We start from the raw sequence: 19,833 nt of genomic DNA on the forward strand, positions 1-19,833 counted from the left end.
CAATTCCCTACTCTATATTTTCACTGAATTCTAAAGGGCCTAGAATTTAAATTTAAATTACATTAAATTACATTAAAAATCTAATGTTTCCCCTACCAAGATGTGGCTCTCAGTTTTCCCCGTTTTGGTTCATGGAAACTCTGTTCTTCCACCTACTCAGGCCAAAAATCTTGGAATCATTCTGACTCCTTTCTTTCCCTTATATCCCACATCCAAGCCATTAGCAAAATCACTTGGATTCTGTCTTCAAAATATATCCAGAATTGAAGTACTTCTCACCATTGCCGTATCCAAGTTACCATTCATTCTCTCCTGAATTATAGAAGTAGCCTTCTAACCCTCACCTCTAATGGCCTCTTACCAAATCCTGCTTGAGAGGCCAAATAAATAAGGACTGAAAAAAAAAAAAAAAAACAGTGGATTTGGCAGTATGAGTCATTGGTAACCTGCATTGGCTGGAACAGTGGGCAGGAAAGCCTGATGGAACTGAATCCCCCTCTATAATGCTACTTGGACATGCCCCCTATAGTGTATTCTTGTTGATCTTGTCAGTTAACTCACCAGGCAAAGTTCCTGATTCAGAGCCTTTGCATTTGCTCTTTCTTCCTTCTGCCTGGACCACCCTTGTTCCTCCAGTCACATCTGGAACACCTGCTTTCTCTCCCGAATTCAGATTTCTATTCAAACAACAGCTTCTGAGAGATTTCTTATCGAGCTGTTTAAAATAGTACCTTTATACTCTCCATCCTTTTATTTTTCTTCATAGCATTTATCACTATTTGAATACATCTCTTTAGTGGATGTCTCCCCGCCCCCTTACACACACTAGAATGTAAGCTCCCTGAGGGCAGGGGCTCTGTTTCGTTCACCACTGGATTCGCACCACGGCAAACAGTGAGTTTTCATAAAGACCTGTTGAATGAATAAATAAATGACCTTCGTCTCAAACGCACGGAGTTACTACCAAGAATATGCAAGAACACTCAACTTTAAGACCTCGGGATATAATCCTTTGGCCTCCAAAAACGTGGACATGCAGTCTTAACACCGCTCTTAAATGTCGCACTCTTAGAAGACCTACGGTAGCGTTCCGCCCTCACTCAAATCTCGGAAAAGGAGGGGCAGCCGGTGTGTCATCATCCTGCGCCCGCCTGCCCAGCGACGCGCCGGCGGCTGGCGCAGCCCTTCGCTCGCCCGGCCTCCCCCTCCCTGGTTCCGCGCTCTGGTTCCGCCATGGAATCCAACAAGGATGAAGCCGAGCGCTGTATCAGCATTTCCCTCAAGGCCATCCAGAGTAACCAGCCCGACCGAGCGCTCCGCTTTCTGGAGAAGGCGCAGAGGCTGTACCCGACGCCGCGAGCTCGCTGTGAGTGTGAGGCGCCGGTGAGACAGAGGGGACATTAGATCTAATGGGGGGAATACGGGAACGGACCGACGGGAGCAGTTGGAGGAGGGGGAGGGGTGGCGAGGCGCGGCTACGCCTGCGCTCTGAGACGCGCAGTGGCTGCTGGGAGGTGCAGTCTGCCGCTCCCACGGCTCTCCGGGATGCTGCACACCTGATGACAGGGGCGACCGCGACTTCAGCTTTCCGGGTGTTTGCAGAACTCTCTGAGATTTGGAGTTCCCAAGAATGCGAGGCGCTGGCAAATGAGGCGAAGGGAACTTACCTAAAAGCGAAGTCAAACTACTTTTCCCAAGGGGCCGTTCGGTGGCCCAGGGCCAGTTGCCGGCCTGGGAAATACAGTTTAATAAACACAACTACTCTGACGAGGAAAATGGGTTCTAGGGAGGAAAGGGGACTTCCGATCTTCGGACTGCCTGCAAAGGCCTCTTCATATCTTCGCTCCCTTGCACGTTTCCAGGTGAAGGCCAGAGACCACCCTTCCAAAACTAGCACCTGCCATCTCCACCCCTCCCCGCGCCCCCCTTCCCGGCCCCACACCACCGCCTTGGAGGGTCTGGCCTGAGACCGACCTCCTCACTCCCTCCTGGAGCCTCTGCACCCGTTTGTGACATTCTGAAAAGACTGTCTTGTTGGAGACGCTAGCCCCGGCCACCCCCAATCCCACGTCCCTCGTTCCCAGGAATCCAGGCTGTCCTGCTCTGTGGCCCTGGTCTGAAAGAAGCCTAACAAAACAAGGAGGGAAAAGTGAGGTGGTCTCCACTGCTGAACATCTCACTGTACCCAGGAACCCTCTTTTTTTCTTGAACCTAAGTCTTTAAAGAAGTTTTTCTTAATACTGTAAGACAGAAATAGATAGTCCGTTAAAGATAACAGGGCTTGTGCCTGCAGTTACCAGTTAATAAACCGTCCAGCATAAACGCGTACTCAGAATCAGAAAACCTGCGTTCTCATCCTGACTGCTACCATGTGACTTTTCTGAGCTCAGGTTTACTCACCTAGAAAATTAAAGGGTTGGCACAGATCATGTAAATAACACTAAAACCCATAGGGCTTTTCAGTTTAGAAGGCTCTTTCGAATTCATTTTCTCACTTGAGCTTGCCCTATCAGGGAGGCAGAGCAAAGATGATTATCTTTGTTTTGTAGATGAACACATATCTCGGAGGCCAGGGACTTGCCCAGTATTGCACAGCTAGAAATTGGAAAGTTCTGTGACTCTATACATGGAATCTTTCTAAAGGAGTAAGATGGGAGTGGAGAGCAGCAGTCGGCCTCCAAATTGTCCTTGCCCGCGCTACGAAAATGAGAAGGAGGAACCCTGGCGGGAAAGGCAGCTTGGAATGCCTATGTTTTCCTGCCTCCTGACTGCATGTTGATCGTTTGCCCTGTCTGCCTTCTCTTGGAGAGGGTTTCAGTCTGTATGTGCCAGGAGTCCTGAGGTAGCCCGCTCAAGGAGCTTCTCTATGAATTAAGTCACACTATATAAGAGGAGAGCAGGATGGGGTAGGGGCCCTTCAGCCCTCAGAATTCTCTCTGACTTTGATGCCTCTGGGGCCTCCGGAGCAGGCGGCCAGGAGAGGATGGTAACGATACAGCCTGTGGAGATCTTCCTGTCAGCGGGCCTCCTGGGCTGGTTTGGGGGCTTTGAGGGATGTCCTTCCTAGGGCTCCAGCACTGGAATTTGCTCTGGCAGAAGAGTCACCTGCTGCATGTGTGTGATACTTAGGATATTCTGGAATGAGTACATGCCTCTCTGTAAACATCACCTTGTGCCATCTGTGACCTGTACTGCGCTGACAAGGACTTGGGTTTCACTTAGGCCTGAGATAGGGAAATCTTGGTTAGAAAAATACTAGGTAGTATTGTCCACACTCGATATGTGAGGTTTGAACTCATTCTAGATGCGCACTCAATGCAATGAACATTTTTGTTTTGTTTGTGAAGTCCTCTGCTTGGTTTTAAGTGCTGAGCAGGATCCATTGGTCAGGCATGATCCTTTGCCTTAAGTAGCTTATGATCTAGGGAGGGAGACAAATTACAGAAAAAAGTAGTATTGTAAGCCACAAAACAATAACAGTGAGTCAAACCCTGGCTGAGTGGCTCAGATTGTTGAAGTGTCATCCTATAGACCAAAAGTTGCAGGTTCAATCCCCGGTCAGGGCACATGCAGGAGGCAGCCAATCAATGTTTCTATCTCACATCAATGTTTTTCTTTCTCTCCCTCTCTAAGATCGATAAATTTATCATCAGGTGAAGACTAAAAAAATATAAAATTAAACACAGTGTCAGGTGCTGAGGGCTTAAGGATCTACCTGAAAAATTCAGTTCTTGCCTTCCATGAGTTCACAGTCTGGTGAGGTGGAGGGAAATACTGGGGGTGGGCGGCTTGGAGGACAATCTCCTGAAAATTAAATTGCGGGCAAGATAGCGCTCTAGCAAGGATGTAAAAATAACGGTAAATCACAGTGAGGAAAGAGTTCAGAAAGGTTTGGGAAGCAGCATTTGAATGGTATTTGGGAGGAAGGCAGGAAACTTAGAGAAGAGCTTCCTGGAAGAAAGACATGGAGGCCGGAAGCTGTAAGAGGTGTGAAGGGAGAGATGGAGTGTAGAAAGATGTGGAGGCTGTGGAGGTGGTAGTTTAAGTATAGAAAGGATTCAGTTTGGAAAGTGGAATGGAGTAGGATTTCCAGATTGTGGAAATCCCATCCTGCCAGGCCAGGATATTCACTTTATTCTATTGTTAGTGGAGAGGAAAATTGAAGTTTTAGGTGGCAGGAATAAGATGAGGGCATTTATCTTAAAAGAGAACAAGGTGAAGGGTTAATGAGAGGGAAGAGAGACTCAAGGCAGAAACTAGCTGGGAGACAGTTGCACTCAGTAGGTGAGGAGTTGGGAGGGCCCGAGATAAAGACAGTCTGGAGGAGGGTATGGTCAGCCTGGCAAGAGCAATGCCAAGGAGAAATGGGCATTCAGAATCCAAACCCGTGGGACTGAGAAGAAAGCAAGGCTGAGGAGCATGGGTGGGAAGAGATGGCCAGAGTGGGAGGTGCCAGTGGGTTGCTCCATAGGAGCTGTCAGCTTGGGGCTCAGGGGAGAGAGCTTCGGGTTCTAGCTGAAAGCCTGGCCTCCGTCTGATGGAGCTCACTGCAGTTATGCCTGGCGGAAGTCACTGTGGGCAGGTGTGGAACATGTAGAGGAGCTTGCTGCTGGCACAGCCTTATCCCTGTGCAGGGTGGGGCGGGGCAACAGCAGGAAGAGGCGGTCCCAGGACAGAGCAGCTGTCAGGTAGCCGAGGAGCAGTGTTTCAAGGTGGTGAGCATCACTGTCAGGTGCAGCAAAGGCCACGTGGGAAAAGGACAAGTTGAGGAATGAAAAGGAAGGATCCAGAGCATGGAAGGAGAAGTGGAAGGACAGATGGAACGGTTAGGGTGAGAGGAGGCTCAGGGCAATTTGAGGAGTTGAGGGGCCTCAAAGTGAAAAGATTTGAGGGGACTTGAAACGCATGCTTCAGGAAGTGGGACAAGGAGGCACCAAGGACCAGACAGTCCTACAGTGGAGCAGTAGCCATGCCCTAAGCTGGGGTGCCACAGAGCAGGGCTAGTGGAGCCAGTCAGTCCCTTTCTGGGAGTGTCTATCCAGTGCCTGGCAGCCTAGTAGACATTGGCTCTGCCTGAGGCTTAGCAACAATGGTGGAAGGTGCCAGGTTCCCCGGGGAGCTGATGCGAACACCTGTAGGCCTTACTTTCCCGGCATACAAAGGAAGGGTTGGCCTGAATGATCCTGCAGCTCAGGCTGCCTGAGGTGCTCTGAGCTCGAGGCTGTTGGTCCAGGCTGAGTCAGGAAGGCCAAGGTGGGAAGCCTTCGCAGGGAGAGGGGAGGATGTGTTGCCGAGAGATTCTGTCGCTCAGGGTCTGGGACTGAGAGGTGTTCTAGTACTGGTGAGGTTTGAGTGGGGCTGTCCGTTCAAGTCAGTCAGCCTTCGTGAGCCTCACTGTGTGCTCACCCCTTCGTTTACCTAATTTCACTGAATCTTTCCACCCTTCAGAGCAACCCTGTGAGGGCAAAGATCATATCTTCGCTGAGGAATTAGATGACCTGACAAGGCTCCATGACTGATTAGCAAAAAAACCAGACTGTCCAGCTCCACTCCCAGACTCCTTCCCTGCGCTGGCCTCCCTTTCCCGGCTCTCTCTGACACTGCAGGCATGCAGAGAGCGCCTGGAAATGAAAGTAATAGATAACGCTTAATATTCGCTAGAAGTTGTGCTGCTTCTTCATATGTGTTTACAGGAGATACAGTTCTGTATGGAGAAGCTAAGTTAATCTAGACGAACTCGCCAGCCTGCGGCAGAGCCAGGTTCGAACCCAGGCAGTCGGACTCTCCAGTCTCAGTTTGAGCTGGGGCCACTCGTGGTGTCTTTGGCTGTAGACGTGCTTTCCCCTCTGCCTGAGCTGCCCCCGTTCCCACCCCAGCCTTGGTTTCTTCTGCCAATTTTCTTCTTTTCAAATGCCTGCCAGCTTTACTGAGAAGGGGCAGAATTAGGGTTTGAACCCAGCCATGTCTGTGTAACTCCAGGGTCACATTAAGCTGTTCTATCTCCTACTCTTTTGTGACATTTGCCTACAAGCTACTAAGCCAGTAAGGAATGCAGTGGTGAGTCAGGACCAGCCAGTCACATCCCACGGGCCTAAGAGATGGGTGTCTGGGCCGCAGGAGAGGCCTGCGGGTCAGCAACCAGAGAACACTCATTGCCAGCTCAAGCAGGAACCTCCCGTCTGACCCAGAGCGCATCTCTTCCCCTTTGAGCTCTCTTGGCAGCACTGGGGAATTAGACGTCACGTAACTGCCCTGAAATGCTTCCAGAATCTTCCCTGAGAAGTGCTGGAGCGAGTGTTCCCTCTCCTGACTGATGTTCGGTGGCGATCGAATGGCTGGTCATGTTGTCCTCAAGATAAACCCGCTTGGCCTGGACCGCTGGGGCTTCCAGAGAAATCAAAATAAGGAACTTCTGTAAAAGCCCTTAAACACCTAGTAAAGCAAGCTTCCTCCCTCTGTCCATCTTGATTGGCATCTGTTGGTTTCCTCCTTTTCCATTTCCCCGGTGCCTGGCGTGGACCTGGCATGTGGGACAACCTACCATGTCACGGCTGCACCCGGGCCCGGAGCCTGCTGAGTGCTGAAATGTTGCCTTCCCAAGCTTTGGAGCTCCCCAGCCCCCCACCCCACCCCCGCCCACACACACACCTCAGGTCCCCTCATTTTCCTGGCCAGCTAGTTAGTTCATTGGCCCAGGTTGCAATATTAGCAGCTGCTCGTTTGGACTCGTACTCTGCATCGGTCTCCCTGCGTGTGCTGACGCACATTATCTCACTTCATCTTCCTGCCCCATCGTGAGGAAACCAAGACCTAGAGGTTTCTCAGATGAACCAGGGTCATGTCGTTAGGGTAAAGCTGAGATTTGAAACCTGGCTCTTTCAGACTTTCTCTCATCTCCTTGGAATGGCCGTGCTGGAAGGGACTCCCCCTGCCTGACTCGTGTGGTCGGGGTTAACATTGTAGCGAAGAGCAAGGGCCCATGAGCTGGACATCTTGGAGCTGGAGTGCTGCCTGCCCAGCTTGTCAGTCACGCACACGTTGTGCAGTCGTACATGGCTCCTCCTTACCATGGGGTGGTGGTAACGAGACTGACCTTTAGGGTCGTTGTGAGGACTGGGTGAGCTAACTCGAGCTGAGCCCCGTGTGCAGGCCTGCCAGGCACACACGGAGCACTCAGTGCCATCCCAGGATTTCCCACGGGAACCCATCCGCCTCCCTCGGGGCCAGGGGGCAGGCTCGGTCGGCAGCTCCTGTGTGTGCATTTCCCAGCTGCAGGCTCAGTGAGGTCCTGTGAGTTTGCTGCAACCAAGACGGCAGTGGCTCGGGGCACGCCAGTTCACTTGAGTATCCATGTGCTGCCCCCTGCCAGCCCTGCCCTAGTCCCCTGGTGAGACCCAGGTGTGCCGAGGCACAGAGCATCTGCCACTCAGCGCGGTGCTTGGGGAGCCTCGGGCTGTGCTGCTGTCCTTCAGCTCAGAGGTGTCCTGGGTCCCTGCACTAGTCTGGCGCGCAGTTTCCCAAGATGCTGCACCCCAGGCATAACTAGGGGTTCAGAACTGATTTGCACCTGAATAACTGGGCACAGGGGACTTCTTTCAGAGGTTTGAGCTTGCTCTTATTGAGTCAGCAGAAACCAAGGGCTTGAGTAGAAATGACCCTGACCCTGTCTAAGGGAGACAGCTAATGTTCTGTGTAGATTCTGCACATTGAAGTAGGGTGATCATCTGACATGGCCAGCCCTTGAAAAATGTAAAAACTCTTGAGTAGTGAACATGGCAGACGTGTATCCTGAGTCTCACACCACCCCTGGCCCTGTGGGGCAGGCTCATTGCCCCCACCCCTCTCCATGGCTAGGCAAAGGCCTCCAGGAAGCCATTCTGACCCCTGCCAGCTGAGTTGGGTGGTCCCTGCTAGTGGGTCCCCATTGCAAAGTACTTCACCCACCTCAGCTCTTCACAGGATGGCTGTTGAAAAATCTGAAGGATTGCCCTGGCTGTGTGGCTTAGTTGGTTGGAGCATTGTCCCGTCACCAAAAGGTTGTAATACGATTCCCAGTCAGGGTATATGCCTAGGTCACGGGTTCAGTCCCTGGTCGGGGCATGTATGGGAGGCAGCTCATTGGTGTTTCTCATGTCAATGTTTCTGTCTCCCTCTCCCTTCCTCTATCTCTAAACAAATCAATTGGAAAAATGTCTTTGGGTGAGGGTTAAAACAAAAAGTTGAAGGACTGATAGTTTATTTTTGGGAACCAGAAAAGAAGAAAAAAAATGTTTTTATGCTGAGTTTATTTTGGGGGCAGAGAGGGGTTATGCTGAGTTTTAAATGACCTGTATACACCCTGCCAACTCCGGAGGACTGTGGATCCTAAGAGCAGGCGACAGTCCCACTGGCCGCCACAGGCGACAGTCAGGCAAGAAGCTTTGCTGGGAGAGTAAGCAGGTGGGATGTGTGGGGCCCCCACCTCCCCAGGGCCATTTGGCCCCTCAGTCAGACGTGTGGCTTTGCCAGAGCAGGGCCCTGACTGGTTTCCTTGCTCTGCACAGCCCTGATCGAGTCCCTCAACCAGAAACCACAGTCTGCCAGTGACCAACCCCAACCCACAGACGCAACCCATGGGACCCATAGGAAAGCAGGTGGGTCTGACGCACCGTCGGCCAACGGTGAAGCCGGAGGAGGAGAGACCACCAAAGGCTACACCTCGGAACAAGTAGCAGCTGTGAAAAGGTAGAAGGCTGGGCCCGGCGGGCGGGGGCCAGGGTCTGGAGATGGTGGGGAGGTTTTAAGTCTTGAGAAGGCTTCCCCTCCTGCAGTGCATCCTCCACCACACATCTGCCTATGGTGTGTGGATGGGCCCTGGGAAGGTCTTAAAGAGAGAGAAGGTCCGAGTGGTCGGGCTCACCAGGCCCCCTCCTTATTTCCCACGAGACCCCAGAATGTAGTGTGGGAACCAGGTCTGCACGGTCCCCTCCCTCCAAGACAACCCACAGCAGTGGCTGGAAATGCTGACACCGCCGGCTTTCTCTGCTCTGCACACAGCTCTGTTTGTCAGGCAGAGACAGGCTTGGTCTCCCCCTCCGACTCTCCCCCAACCCACAACCCGCCCCCAGCAAAGACCCGTTCAGACAGAGCCTGTGCGGGTCGAGTGGAGACAGGAGGCAGCTATCCCTCCAAGGCCTGGGCGGGCCCTGCATGGAGCAGCTCACTGCCAGGCCAGGATAGCCCAGCCGAGGCTTCTCGGGCACTCGTTCCCCCCAGGCCTCCCCGCTCGCTAGCCTTGGGACCCCTTTGAGGTCGTTCCCATGTGGTTCAGCTTGCGTGTGACCCAGCATGATTGTAGTTTGCCATAAAAACATAAGCCAAATGTACATTTTTCTGACCAGACAGGCCTACCAGTTGCAGGCAGCAAAAACTGACTGTGGGGAGTTAGGAATGCCTGGAAAAGTCAGGGTCTCCAGGGACCCCAGGAGTCAGAATTGATGGGAGGGAAGCAGGGTCTCTTCAGAGCCCTGCGGTGGGGTGAGCAACACCTGCCAGGCCTTTTTTGGTGCCCAGTCAAGACTCAGATTGCAAGGAGAGGAGACAGCTGGCGGAGCTTGGGACACACCTGTCCCTGGGCACAGGCCCCGATGCGCAGTCCTTAGGTTGCCTGCGGTGAGAGTGCCGTTAGCAAAGGGGGGTGCTTCCCGGTCCGGCAGACACAGCAGCTGCCCCTCTTGTACCCTGAACATATCCCTGGTGTTCCTCTGGCCCCTGCCCAGATCTCCGCCCCTGTCCCCACAGTCTGACAGCGTGTGCCCGTGAGCCTGGCCAGAGCTGTGTGCTCATGCTGCTTGTTCCCCGCCCACCCACCCTGGGCCCTGGGCCCTGGGCCCATGGAGACCTCCCCCACCAACACTCGTTTCCCTCCCCCAGGGTCAAGCAGTGTAAAGATTACTATGAGATCCTGGGGGTGAGCAGAGGGGCCTCGGACGAGGACCTGAAGAAGGCCTACCGCAAACTGGCCCTCAAGTTCCACCCAGACAAGAACCACGCGCCTGGCGCCACGGAAGCTTTCAAAGGTAAGTTGGCCCTGATTTCCTGGTATTTTGGTGTTTTTATCTCCTGTCCTTAGAAGGGAATAAGGGGCTTTTCCAGGAAGCAGCCATGGACCCAAGTCCTATTGGCTCAGGAGCTGCTTCCTGGAAGAAGGCCCCAGTAGCCACCTGTAGCCACACAGAATCGGTCAGAGCTCGGATGGCGCCATCCTGCCTCCCTGTCCCCCTCATTCCCTGGAGGCTTTAGAAGGGGGCTGGGAGCAAGAGAACCAATGGCTTCTCCAGACCATACGGTGGCTGAGGGGCAGAAGCAGTCCTGCTGTGTTCACCCACCTTGAGGTCTCTGTACCAGCTGCTCTGTGCGGAGAAACCGGGTGGGCCGCTCCAGGCCAAAGGCCTCTGGCCTGGTGGCCTCCCCAAGCACCAGCAGCCACAGCCAGCCCACCCCCAGCTCCCTTTGCACATACATTCTGTCTCTCTCTACACCACACACACCCTGGGGCCTGCAGCGGGGGACCTGGCAGTCTCTCTGGCCTCGGGGCCTATTGGTTCTGGGACGGGTGTTTCCATTCTAGCTGGAAGCAGCAGCTGCTCTTTAATCGGTTATATTCTCATTGGACCCACACATGTGTACAGACACTGCCAGCACCGTGTCATTGGGCGCTGCTGGTTCACATCTCCCCCAGACGCCTCTTCTCTCATGCCCACCTTGTCCTCCGTGGGACCGTCAGGATCTTAGACTCACCTCCCTCGGGGAAATAGTGTGGTGACTAGCCTCTCCTAGCCCGGGCAGAGCGCTGCACTGCCCTGGGGCCATGACCGTGGCCAGGTGGGGATCCTGTGGCAGAGCAGGCCCCAAGACCTGGTATGCTGTCTCCAGGGCCCACCCCAGGTGCTCCTTGGGGCTGGTCCTGCATGGGTAGTCTGCAAGCATCATCGCCTGCTGCCTGTCAGTCAGCCCCAGAGGGAGAAGGAAAATGTGAGCAGGGAAGCAAGATGGCCAAGGGTAACGTTTCCCCAGCCCTGACCTCTGCCTACAGCCTTCCTGGCAGGCACTGAGAGGCCACACCTGGCCTGGGGGCCTTGTCAGAATGGGAGGTGGAGGGGCATCCACCTGATTCTCAGGGGCTGTGAGTTCCGAAGCAGATGCAGCTCTAACCCACTCTTGTGAAAGAGTGGGCCGCTCAACAGGGAGCAGGAGACTCGGGAGAGCCCAAGCTGGGGTCCTTTGGGGCCCAGGCTTCCCACCTCTACAGGGAAAGCCCCAGGGCAGGCAGAAAATTGGCAGCTGGGACCTGGACCCCAGAGAAGAGAAGGCTCCTCGCCCAGCCCACACTACCAGCAGTGGAGGAGCTGCAACTAGAACTGGGGATTTGGCCGCTCCCTGCCGTTCTGTTGCTTCCAGTTTCTGTTGCTTTCCAGCAGGCTGTCACATATCTGTTTGGCCCTCAGGTCACACTGTGACTTCACGATTACATAACCTCCAGAAAGGAATGGCCTCATCCACTGGATACTTCGAGAGAGAAATGGGGTTGGGGGTGGGGACTGGTGCTTTTTATAAAGTTGGGGACTGGACTTGAAGCAAGACACTCCTGGGTTTGGCTCCTGGCTCTGCCACATCAGAGCTCTATGAGCTTACACTCCCTGAGCCTCAGTTTTCTCATCAGTGAATGGAGATAGGGTTGCTGTTAGGAGTAAGTAAGATAATGTCCATAAAGGGCCTGGTATGTAGAAAAGGGTGGACTCGCATCGTGAGGTGGGGGGCTAGGAGCCTGAGTGTTAATCCTCTCCCCAGCCCAGGCGGCCCAGACTCCCCCAGGCATGCCCGCACCCCCCACCCCACCCCACCCCAAGACTTCCAGCTGGGCCAACGACTCCTGCCTCCTTAGCCCCACTTAAGGACCTGAAGGAGGTGAGCTGGTGGCAGCCGTGGGAGCCGTGTCCCGCACACCCCCAGCATGCCCAGGCCTGACCTTTCCACCTCCTTTCCAGCCATTGGCACAGCATATGCAGTGCTCAGCAACCCAGAGAAGAGGAAGCAGTATGACCAGTTTGGTGACGACAAGAGCCAGGCAGCCCGGCATGGCCATGGGCACGGGGACTTCCACCGCGGCTTCGAGGCTGACATCTCCCCCGAAGACCTCTTCAACATGTTCTTTGGCGGTGGCTTCCCATCTAGTAAGTCCCCCTACTCTCCCCACAGCTAAGTCTGGCCAGGGGCGATGGTGGGAGACTGGGTGCCAGCCTGTCCCTCTCCCAGCAGCCCCACTCCTGACTCAGTCCCTCTGACCCCCAGGTAACGTCCATGTCTACAGCAATGGCCGTATGCGCTATAACTACCAGCAAAGGCAGGACCGCAGGGAGAACCAGGGTGACGTGAGTGAAGAAGGTGCTGGGAGAGGAGGGGAGGGCCCCACCACAGGGTGTGGGGCCTCGAGGGGATAGTGACATGCCCAGCTATCTATCCTGGGATGGCAGTGTTCCCACAACTCTCAGCCCACGAGCCATCTCTGGCCTCCCTTGTCATTCTGCTGAGCACCACCAGAGGGAGCCACACTCCACACTGCCCACCGGGAGGAGCAGGGATTGGATGGCCTCTTTTGGAGAATGTCATGCAGAGTGTTTTCCAGCTACAGACAGGTTCGGGTGTGAATAGCCTTTGTGCAGCTCATTCGTTCGTAAGGCCAACATTTTCCAAGCAGTGGAAAGTTAGGCTCCACGGAAGAATTGTAAAGGACGACAGCATAGGTGCTACTCTAGTCTTTTCAGCGCTCAGAAAACGTGTGCAAAGGCTATAGCAGAACAGTGCTGCCGACACATTTTGACTGCCGCGAGAACAGCTAGCTAACTAAAGTCAAAGTCCCGTGGACAGTGGCGGAACATTTTACATTATAGCAGGCAGAGGTGTTCCCTTTTGCTCTGACAGTGGCCTTATGTTTTTATTTATTTATTTTTCAACTTTCATTTTGTGTATTATCTAATATACAGAGGAGTTTTTAAGTTACAAATTGTCACACAGTGAACAAATTTATTTGTATTTATTATTTTTAACTGGCAGTTTTTAAATTGATAATATATTTGTATGATTTGAAATTCAAAAAGTTACACGTAGTGAAAATCTCCCTCCAGCTCTGTCTCCCATTCTTCTGGAGGCAGCCACCTCTGCCCATTTTTTGTTATTCTCTCACAACGAAATGCATATGCCCACCTTCCTCCTGTATTTAATATCTGTTGCTGTTTTGTTCTTGTCAGGGGAAGGTGGCAGGTGGAGGGGGTTCTGTGTTTTGGGGAGCTGTGGGGGGAAGAGGGGGAGAGTGATATCATGGCCTATTTGCGTGGTAACTGCCTCCCAACACCTGGGCTGCACTGTACAGGGGAGCTGGTGGTGGCTGTGGCCGCAGCACACCCCCACCCAGGTCTGGCTTGGGTGACCATTGCTCTCCTCTGCAGGGCGGGCTGGGGGTGTTTGTCCAACTGATGCCCATCCTCATCCTGATCCTCGTGTCAGCTCTCAGCCAGCTCATGGTCTCCAGTCCCCCCTACAGTCTGAGCCTGAGGCCGTGAGTACTGGTAGCTGGGGGTGAGGCCAGGGTGGTGGGCAGATGGGGACTTTGGAGTTTCAGTCACCATTAGGGGTCTTCCTTCTCATCCTGCAGGTTCTTGGTCATAATGCAGAAAGCTGGCTTAGAATCGAGAAAATACACTTTCCTATTGAGCAGAAGTTCTTGATCTTTTTAGGATCATGCTCCCCTGAGAAAATGCAATGAAACCTGCAGATCTTTTCCCTAGAACCTTGCACATACACTTTTGCATATGGTTTCACCGGCTTCATGACCTGCTCCCCTCAATCTTATCTGTGGACCTTGAGATAAGAACCTCTGCTCTTATGTTCAGGGTGGGGGCCTCAGGACCATGGAAAGAGCAAGGCCTTTAGAGTCAGACAGACCAAGGGTGGCTTTGAATCCCAGCTCTTCTACTAACTGAGCAGCTGTGATCCTGGATAAGTTATATAACTTCTCTGAGCCTTGGTTTCCTCATCTGTAAAATGGGAACAACATTTACCTGCTTGTGGAAATTAAATGAGTAAAAATTTCAGACTGATTGGAAATGCTCAACATTTGTTGAATAAATATATGGTCTCAACTACCGGTAGTGAACTTGGGCAAGTTATTTGACCATTTAAGGTGTTGGCCCCCCTAATTTATTCCTAGCACCTGACAGTATCTGATACACAGTAGGGTGCTTAGCTTCTATTGGTGGAAGCTTTCAGGTCCCAAGTGGCTTGGCACTGGCTGGGAGCCTGGCAGCATCCTGCTTGGCCAGCAGGGGGCAGAGTCAGTCTACTGGGCCCACACCAGCCCTGCCACCTCTCCCTGGCCTGATGGCAGCCCTTCTCTCTACTGGAGAGAGGACAGGCAGCAGTGGGCAGGCAGGGACTGTCCTCACCCAAGCACTGACTACCATCTGTGTGTTGAGGCTCTTCCCACAGCCTCTGAGCCTGCGTTTAGAGCTGGAATATAGAATCCAAGAGCTGGAAAGATGAAGCTCTTTGGAACCCTTCTTGTTATTTTGTTCCTAAGCCTCTTAACCCTAGACTAGGAGCTCCTGGGTAGCTAGGCAGACCCTCAGCAAGGGTTGGCTTAGGAGTGGGGAAGCCGGAGGCACAGGGAGCTGAGGTCCCACAACTCACTGGAGACTGGGCCCAGACTCATCCCAGGTTCCCTACTTCCCTGACCAGGGCCTCTCAGAAAGGGGCATCTCCCCAGAGTTCCCTGAGTCAGCAGTGTGGTAAGCGTAGAACCTGAGGAAGGGCTTGCAACAGATAGCCTGGACCACTTGTGCTGGAGGGTCACCTGCCTTGCATCAGACCCTCACTTTGTGGGGAATGCAAGTTCCTGCTGTAGTTTGGGAGGGAGGTGCCCTAATCCTTTGGCCTTTGTGGCACTTCTTGTCAGGAGCCTCGTCACCTCTAGAGCCACCCTGGCCCCGGGCCCCAGGCCCACTTTGTTCCTTGTCTTTTGTTGACCAGGTCGGTGGGCCACGTTCACAGGCGAGTCACTGACCACCTGAACGTTGTCTACTACGTGGCAGACACCTTCTCTAAGGAGTACACGGGCCCCAGCCTGAAAACAGTAGAACGGAACGTGGAAGATGATTATATCGCCAACCTCCGAAACAACTGCTGGAAGGAGAAACAGCAGAGTGAGTGTACATGTGGCAGGGGCACAGAGCTTGAGAATGGGAAAGGAGAAAGCCCTGTTTGCCCAGGGGTCTGTGGGCCCAGCACCTGGCCCTGCCCTGCGCCAGCCATCTCCCAGCCACGAGCCGAGCTCCACCCCTGCGTTCCCTGGGGCCAGCAGCCCGGGCCCACCTGGAGGTTTTCTCCAGATTCCTTCTGCAAGTCGCTGCAGCCAGCCTGTCCTTTGGCTGCGGAGGTGACTATGTAGAGAGAGATTGGAGCAGATCTCTCGGTCACCCAGTGATTGGGCATCAGGCTCTAATTCCGGGACTCTGGGGAGGTGTGACCAGGATGACAGGTTCTCACCTCGCCTGGCCTCACCCCCACTCTACAGAAAGGGGCTTCTCCCCCTATCCCAAGATGGTCCCAGTGGGGCCATAGTCTTTGCTCCTTCAGAGTCCTTCCTAAGTCCTCTGCTCCAGCTCCTGGGCCGGTAACAGCCTTCCTCCTGTCCCCACAGGCCAGACAGGTTCTGGCAGGCTTCAGGGGGTACCAGCCGTGTCCTAACCCTGCCCCATTGCTTTGCAGAGGAAGGCTTGCTATACCGGGCCCGCTACTTTGGTGACGCAGACATGTACCACAAAGCACAGAGGATGAGCACCCCAAGCTGTAGCCGACTGTCAGAGGTGCAGGCCTCCCTGCATGGATAGCGCTGGGCCAGCTGCACTACCGAGGTCCAAGTATGAGCCAGGGCCTCCTCTGCCCTGCAAACACCCTGGCAGCTCTGGCCCTGCTCATGAGTCGGGGAGGGGTGGGGGGGAGCCTGGCAGTGATGGCACAGGCCCCTTGTCCCCAGCCTGACCTCCATCCAGCTTTCAGAGTTGGGGCAGCTCTGGGGTGTGCTTGGAAACTGAGGTCTGCTTCAGGCCTCCGCTCTTCACCCCAATCCCACCTCACCCTCTGGCTCAGGGGGTCATGCTGTGGGACCCAAGAGCCAAGCAAAAGAGGGAGCCCAAGGCTGGTGCTGAGAGCCCCTCCTGCCTCCTGGGTCTACCCTAGCCACCAAGTCAGCACCGCCCTCTCCCAAGTGCAGCAAACTATTGTCTGTAACCTGGTATTTAAGCCACCACATGTTACTGGTCCCAAGATAGCCCCCACGCAGGGAGAACTGCGTGGGAACAGTTGGGCCAAGAGCCCCTCCTCTTTTCCTGCTCTCCCAGGCAGTGGGACATGGAACAGATGGGAGGCCGACAGAGGGCAGAGGAGGGAGCTGACAGGCTAGGAGCAGGAGGGCCCTGGGCACCTACGTCTACCTCAGGTGGTACCAGAGGCTGGCTTTCTCTGTGTCTCTGTCTCTCACTGTTCCTCTTTCATGCTGTTGCACCCGCAGCCTGGAAGCCATAGGTATCTGGCCTGCCCGGCATCTCACCTGTGGTCTGAGGAAGGGAACAGCAGGTCATGAGTTCAGGGTCAAATGCAGAGCCCTCAACACAGAGAGGGGTTGCGGGGGAGGGGTGAATGTTGCTGGTATCAGGCTGTCTGCCTCCTTTACCCCTATGTGCGGGCAGCGAGCTCTGCTTCCAGCATTTGCCGGAGGGGACAACTTGGACCACGCCCAGAGGATTGTGGGCAGGGCTGGTGAAGGCTCTTTTTCCTGTTGGTACCCTGTCGGTCCCTCCGTGTCCCTTCAGTAGGGATCCAGGTGCAGGCTCTCTGCTTTGAGGCTGTTGGCTTGTGCCCCCAGGATAGTGAAGCAGGCTGCAGGAGGGCAGCTGGGTGCTGCAGCTCGGTTGTGCAGGATGAGGCAGGGAGGGTTACTTGTTCATGCAGGCAGAACCCGAGACTCCAGAGGTGTGACTGCCACACTAACTGTTCCCACTCTCCTCCCCAGACCATGAAATCCCTGGAGAATTTTTGGTGACGTGCACTGAGCCAAGGTGATGGACTGTATTTAAGGAAAGACATAAAAAGAAAAGAAAAAAAAACAAACATTAAAATGGATTGGAGGCCGACCACCACACAACTTGCCCAATCTCTCGTCCAGTAAATGCAGAAAGCTCTTAGGACAGACAGGAAAACCTGCCACAGGCGCTTCCCTCCCTCCCAGGGCTGGCCCAGGCTCAGGCTCCGCAGCGGCCCACTCCTAGGATACGGAAACCATGGCAACAAAAGCAGAATGTAAAACTTGCAGCAATTGTCTGTGGGAAGGGCTGGGGGAGGGGACACCCGACTGCCTTTCTTTTCCCTCCCAGGAGCCACCACCAGTCACCACAGTGGAATCCAGGCAGGTGCTGGCCAGGAGGAGGAAAGAGAACTTTCCAGAGAATGTAATTTACGGATGCGTGTATATGTATATATATCTATTTATATGTAAATAGCATATATAAAGATATATATAGATATATGGTCTACTTGTTAAACTATGCAGGGATTTGGAACATTGTTTCGATGACTTCTTCCCTGTTATAGAAAACAGACTGGTCGGGGAAGGCAGCCAGGTCCTCCGCAGACACTGGCCCCAGCACAGGGAGTTGGTCACAGCCTCCGGCGTTCCCCTGGACCCCGGCCCATTTTAGGCAGCAGCAATCATGGCAGGATAAATCTGTAGAAAGCGTTAGAAGGTTGCCAGGTTTATGGCTAAGCAGGGGGGGAGAACGTGCCCTTAGGGCCAGGTGCCAGCCCAGCACTGAGTCACAGTAGAGGCCCCAAGTGGCCTGGGGTGAGGCCACCCACCTCAAGCTTTGGCCAGCTCAGGCGTCCTGGTGCCTGGGAGCCCTCTGACCCCTAGCCAGGGAGATCAACAAGGTCAGAAGAGGGGCCAGGGTCTGCCCGACCGCCTTGCCCTGGTCCCTGAGTTTTGCCTTCCAGGTGCCACAAGGCACGGCTCCAGTGTTGCCACTGGTTCTTCCCAAGTTGTGCGCCAAGGACTCCCGTGGGCTCTTCCTCCCAGAGCCAGCCGGTGGCACCCAGGACCCCAGGGCAACAGCTGGCTCCCGAAGAAAGTCTGCCCTCTGCGGACACCATGCCACCCCGCCTTCTCTCACACTTTGGACAAAGGATGCATCTGAACCAGAAGGGTTTTCTTATCCTTACCTTCAAATGAGGATTTTTCTCAAAACAGCAGTTGCTGCCAGGAGAAGGGAGGGAAGTTTTCTTTGTTCCCACAGTTTCGACAGGGCCTTTTGGAATTACCGTGTTTTCCTGAACTTTCCTCTGGTGGTGGGGGTGCCGTTGAGCCTGCCATCTTCCGAGCCTTACTTCCCCACGCTGCCAGCTGAGAGGTGATACCCATCCTCCCAGAGTTACTCCTGGCTCTTTTTTTAAAAGTCCCCCAACAAACAGGATTCATACTGGGAAAGGAAGCTTGGTGAAGAAATGTCAAATCTGGATTTTGAACAAGATCCCGCCCTGGGATGAAGTGGCCGCCCAGGCCCAGAGAGATGCTGAGAACTGGACACGGGTGAGAGTGCCCACCGCAGTGGCCCTGGTGCTCTGCCCCCACCATCCGACCGGCTGGTCTTGGTAGATGTCCCTAGATGGCTGAGCCATGTGCAATAAGAACATAGATCCTAAAGGATCCCCTGAGAAGCTGTATTTCTTGAGTTAGAATTGAGATTGTACATCTATAAATATGTTTATTATGTGACTGGCTGTGGTGGGTTTGCACCGTGTGGGGGGGGGGGTGGAAGCTGAGGTTGGGGGGATCCCACAAGCACCTGTTACTACTGACATCCCACAAGGAGTTTGGGGTGACAGGCCTAAATGTCCCCCTTGCCCCAGCTGACAGCCACTTTAGTCACAATTGTTCAGGGCCGACTCCATACAGGCAAAGGGTAAGGGACTCAAACCAGGACTCTGGGACCCCTGATTCCAGGCCTGGGTTGGCAGCCGGACGTGAGTGCAACCCCTGCTCCCCGAGTTCCTGCTCTGGGCACCTCCCTTCTCTGCAGCCTGGAGTTCTGGCCCACTCTGGATGCAGGGCCAGGGAAAAGTTCTCCAAGTTTCCATCTCTGGCTGCACAGTCTTCCCAGCCATCATTCCCACACCGCCCCCACAGCCTGCCCTCCCCCAGGAGGCTGGAAAAGTTTAAACTGAAGCAGCCTGAGTGGGGCTTCCCGTGAATGAAGCGGCAGATCTGCCCGGGGCCTCCTAGAAACAGGGCCCAGCAGCCCTGACTGGCGGCCTGAGGCCCCTCCCACTGCCGCTCCAGCCAAAGACAGGCAGGCTGCCTGGTGGTGCCACTGCAGCCTGGGAGCTCATTGGCTGCCCCACTTGGGGTCACCACATCTGCCCTGCCTGGCCTGCGAGCCGCCACTTGTTAACTGCAGTTGGCAGGGGCGGTCCCCGCTCCCCCACTCTCACCAGCCCATCCCCCTGCCCTCAGCGTGCAGCTCAGTGAGCCAGAAGGGGCGGGACAGACTCCAACTGTTTGCTGCAAAAAAAGCCTTTGACAAGTGTCCCCACCCACTGTCAGGTGGCAAAACCTGTAGCCCATCCAAGCTCCTGGGATCTGCCAGCGTATCTCCTCATCCCAGGCTGCCCCAAGGAGGGAACTGCTCCAAGGAGCAAGGAATGTGCATCCCTGCTCAGCTGTAACACCATCCCCACCTGGCTTTCTAT

The 19,833-nt window shown here is 54.3% G+C and overlaps 1 protein-coding gene across 3 annotated transcripts; it reads left to right on the forward strand.

Annotated features, from left to right (window-relative positions):
* The first annotated feature begins 1,143 nt into the window (after nt 1-1,143).
* Nucleotides 1,144-18,859, forward strand: DNAJB12 (DnaJ heat shock protein family (Hsp40) member B12). Of its 3 annotated transcripts, none has more exons than XM_045842219.1 (9): nt 1,144-1,366; nt 8,544-8,724; nt 9,913-10,058; nt 12,027-12,212; nt 12,331-12,410; nt 13,485-13,594; nt 15,064-15,236; nt 15,802-15,953; nt 17,105-18,859. In XM_045842219.1, exons 1-8 carry the CDS (start codon nt 1,234-1,236, stop codon nt 15,921-15,923), a joined length of 1,131 nt encoding a protein of 376 aa, XP_045698175.1. In that variant the 5' UTR covers nt 1,144-1,233; the 3' UTR covers nt 15,924-15,953; nt 17,105-18,859. The 3 variants fall into 3 exon arrangements, with proteins under 3 accessions (XP_045698175.1, XP_045698176.1, XP_045698174.1); XM_045842220.1 differs by having other exon boundaries at nt 15,802-15,947; XM_045842218.1 differs by having other exon boundaries at nt 15,802-15,899.
* The last annotated feature ends 974 nt before the right edge of the window (nt 18,860-19,833 follow it).

The sequence above is a fragment of the Phyllostomus hastatus genome, unplaced genomic scaffold (genome assembly GCF_019186645.2).
Source record: "Phyllostomus hastatus isolate PE091 unplaced genomic scaffold, TTU_PhHast_1.1 phas_contig_38, whole genome shotgun sequence".
NCBI lineage: Eukaryota > Metazoa > Chordata > Mammalia > Chiroptera > Phyllostomidae > Phyllostomus > Phyllostomus hastatus.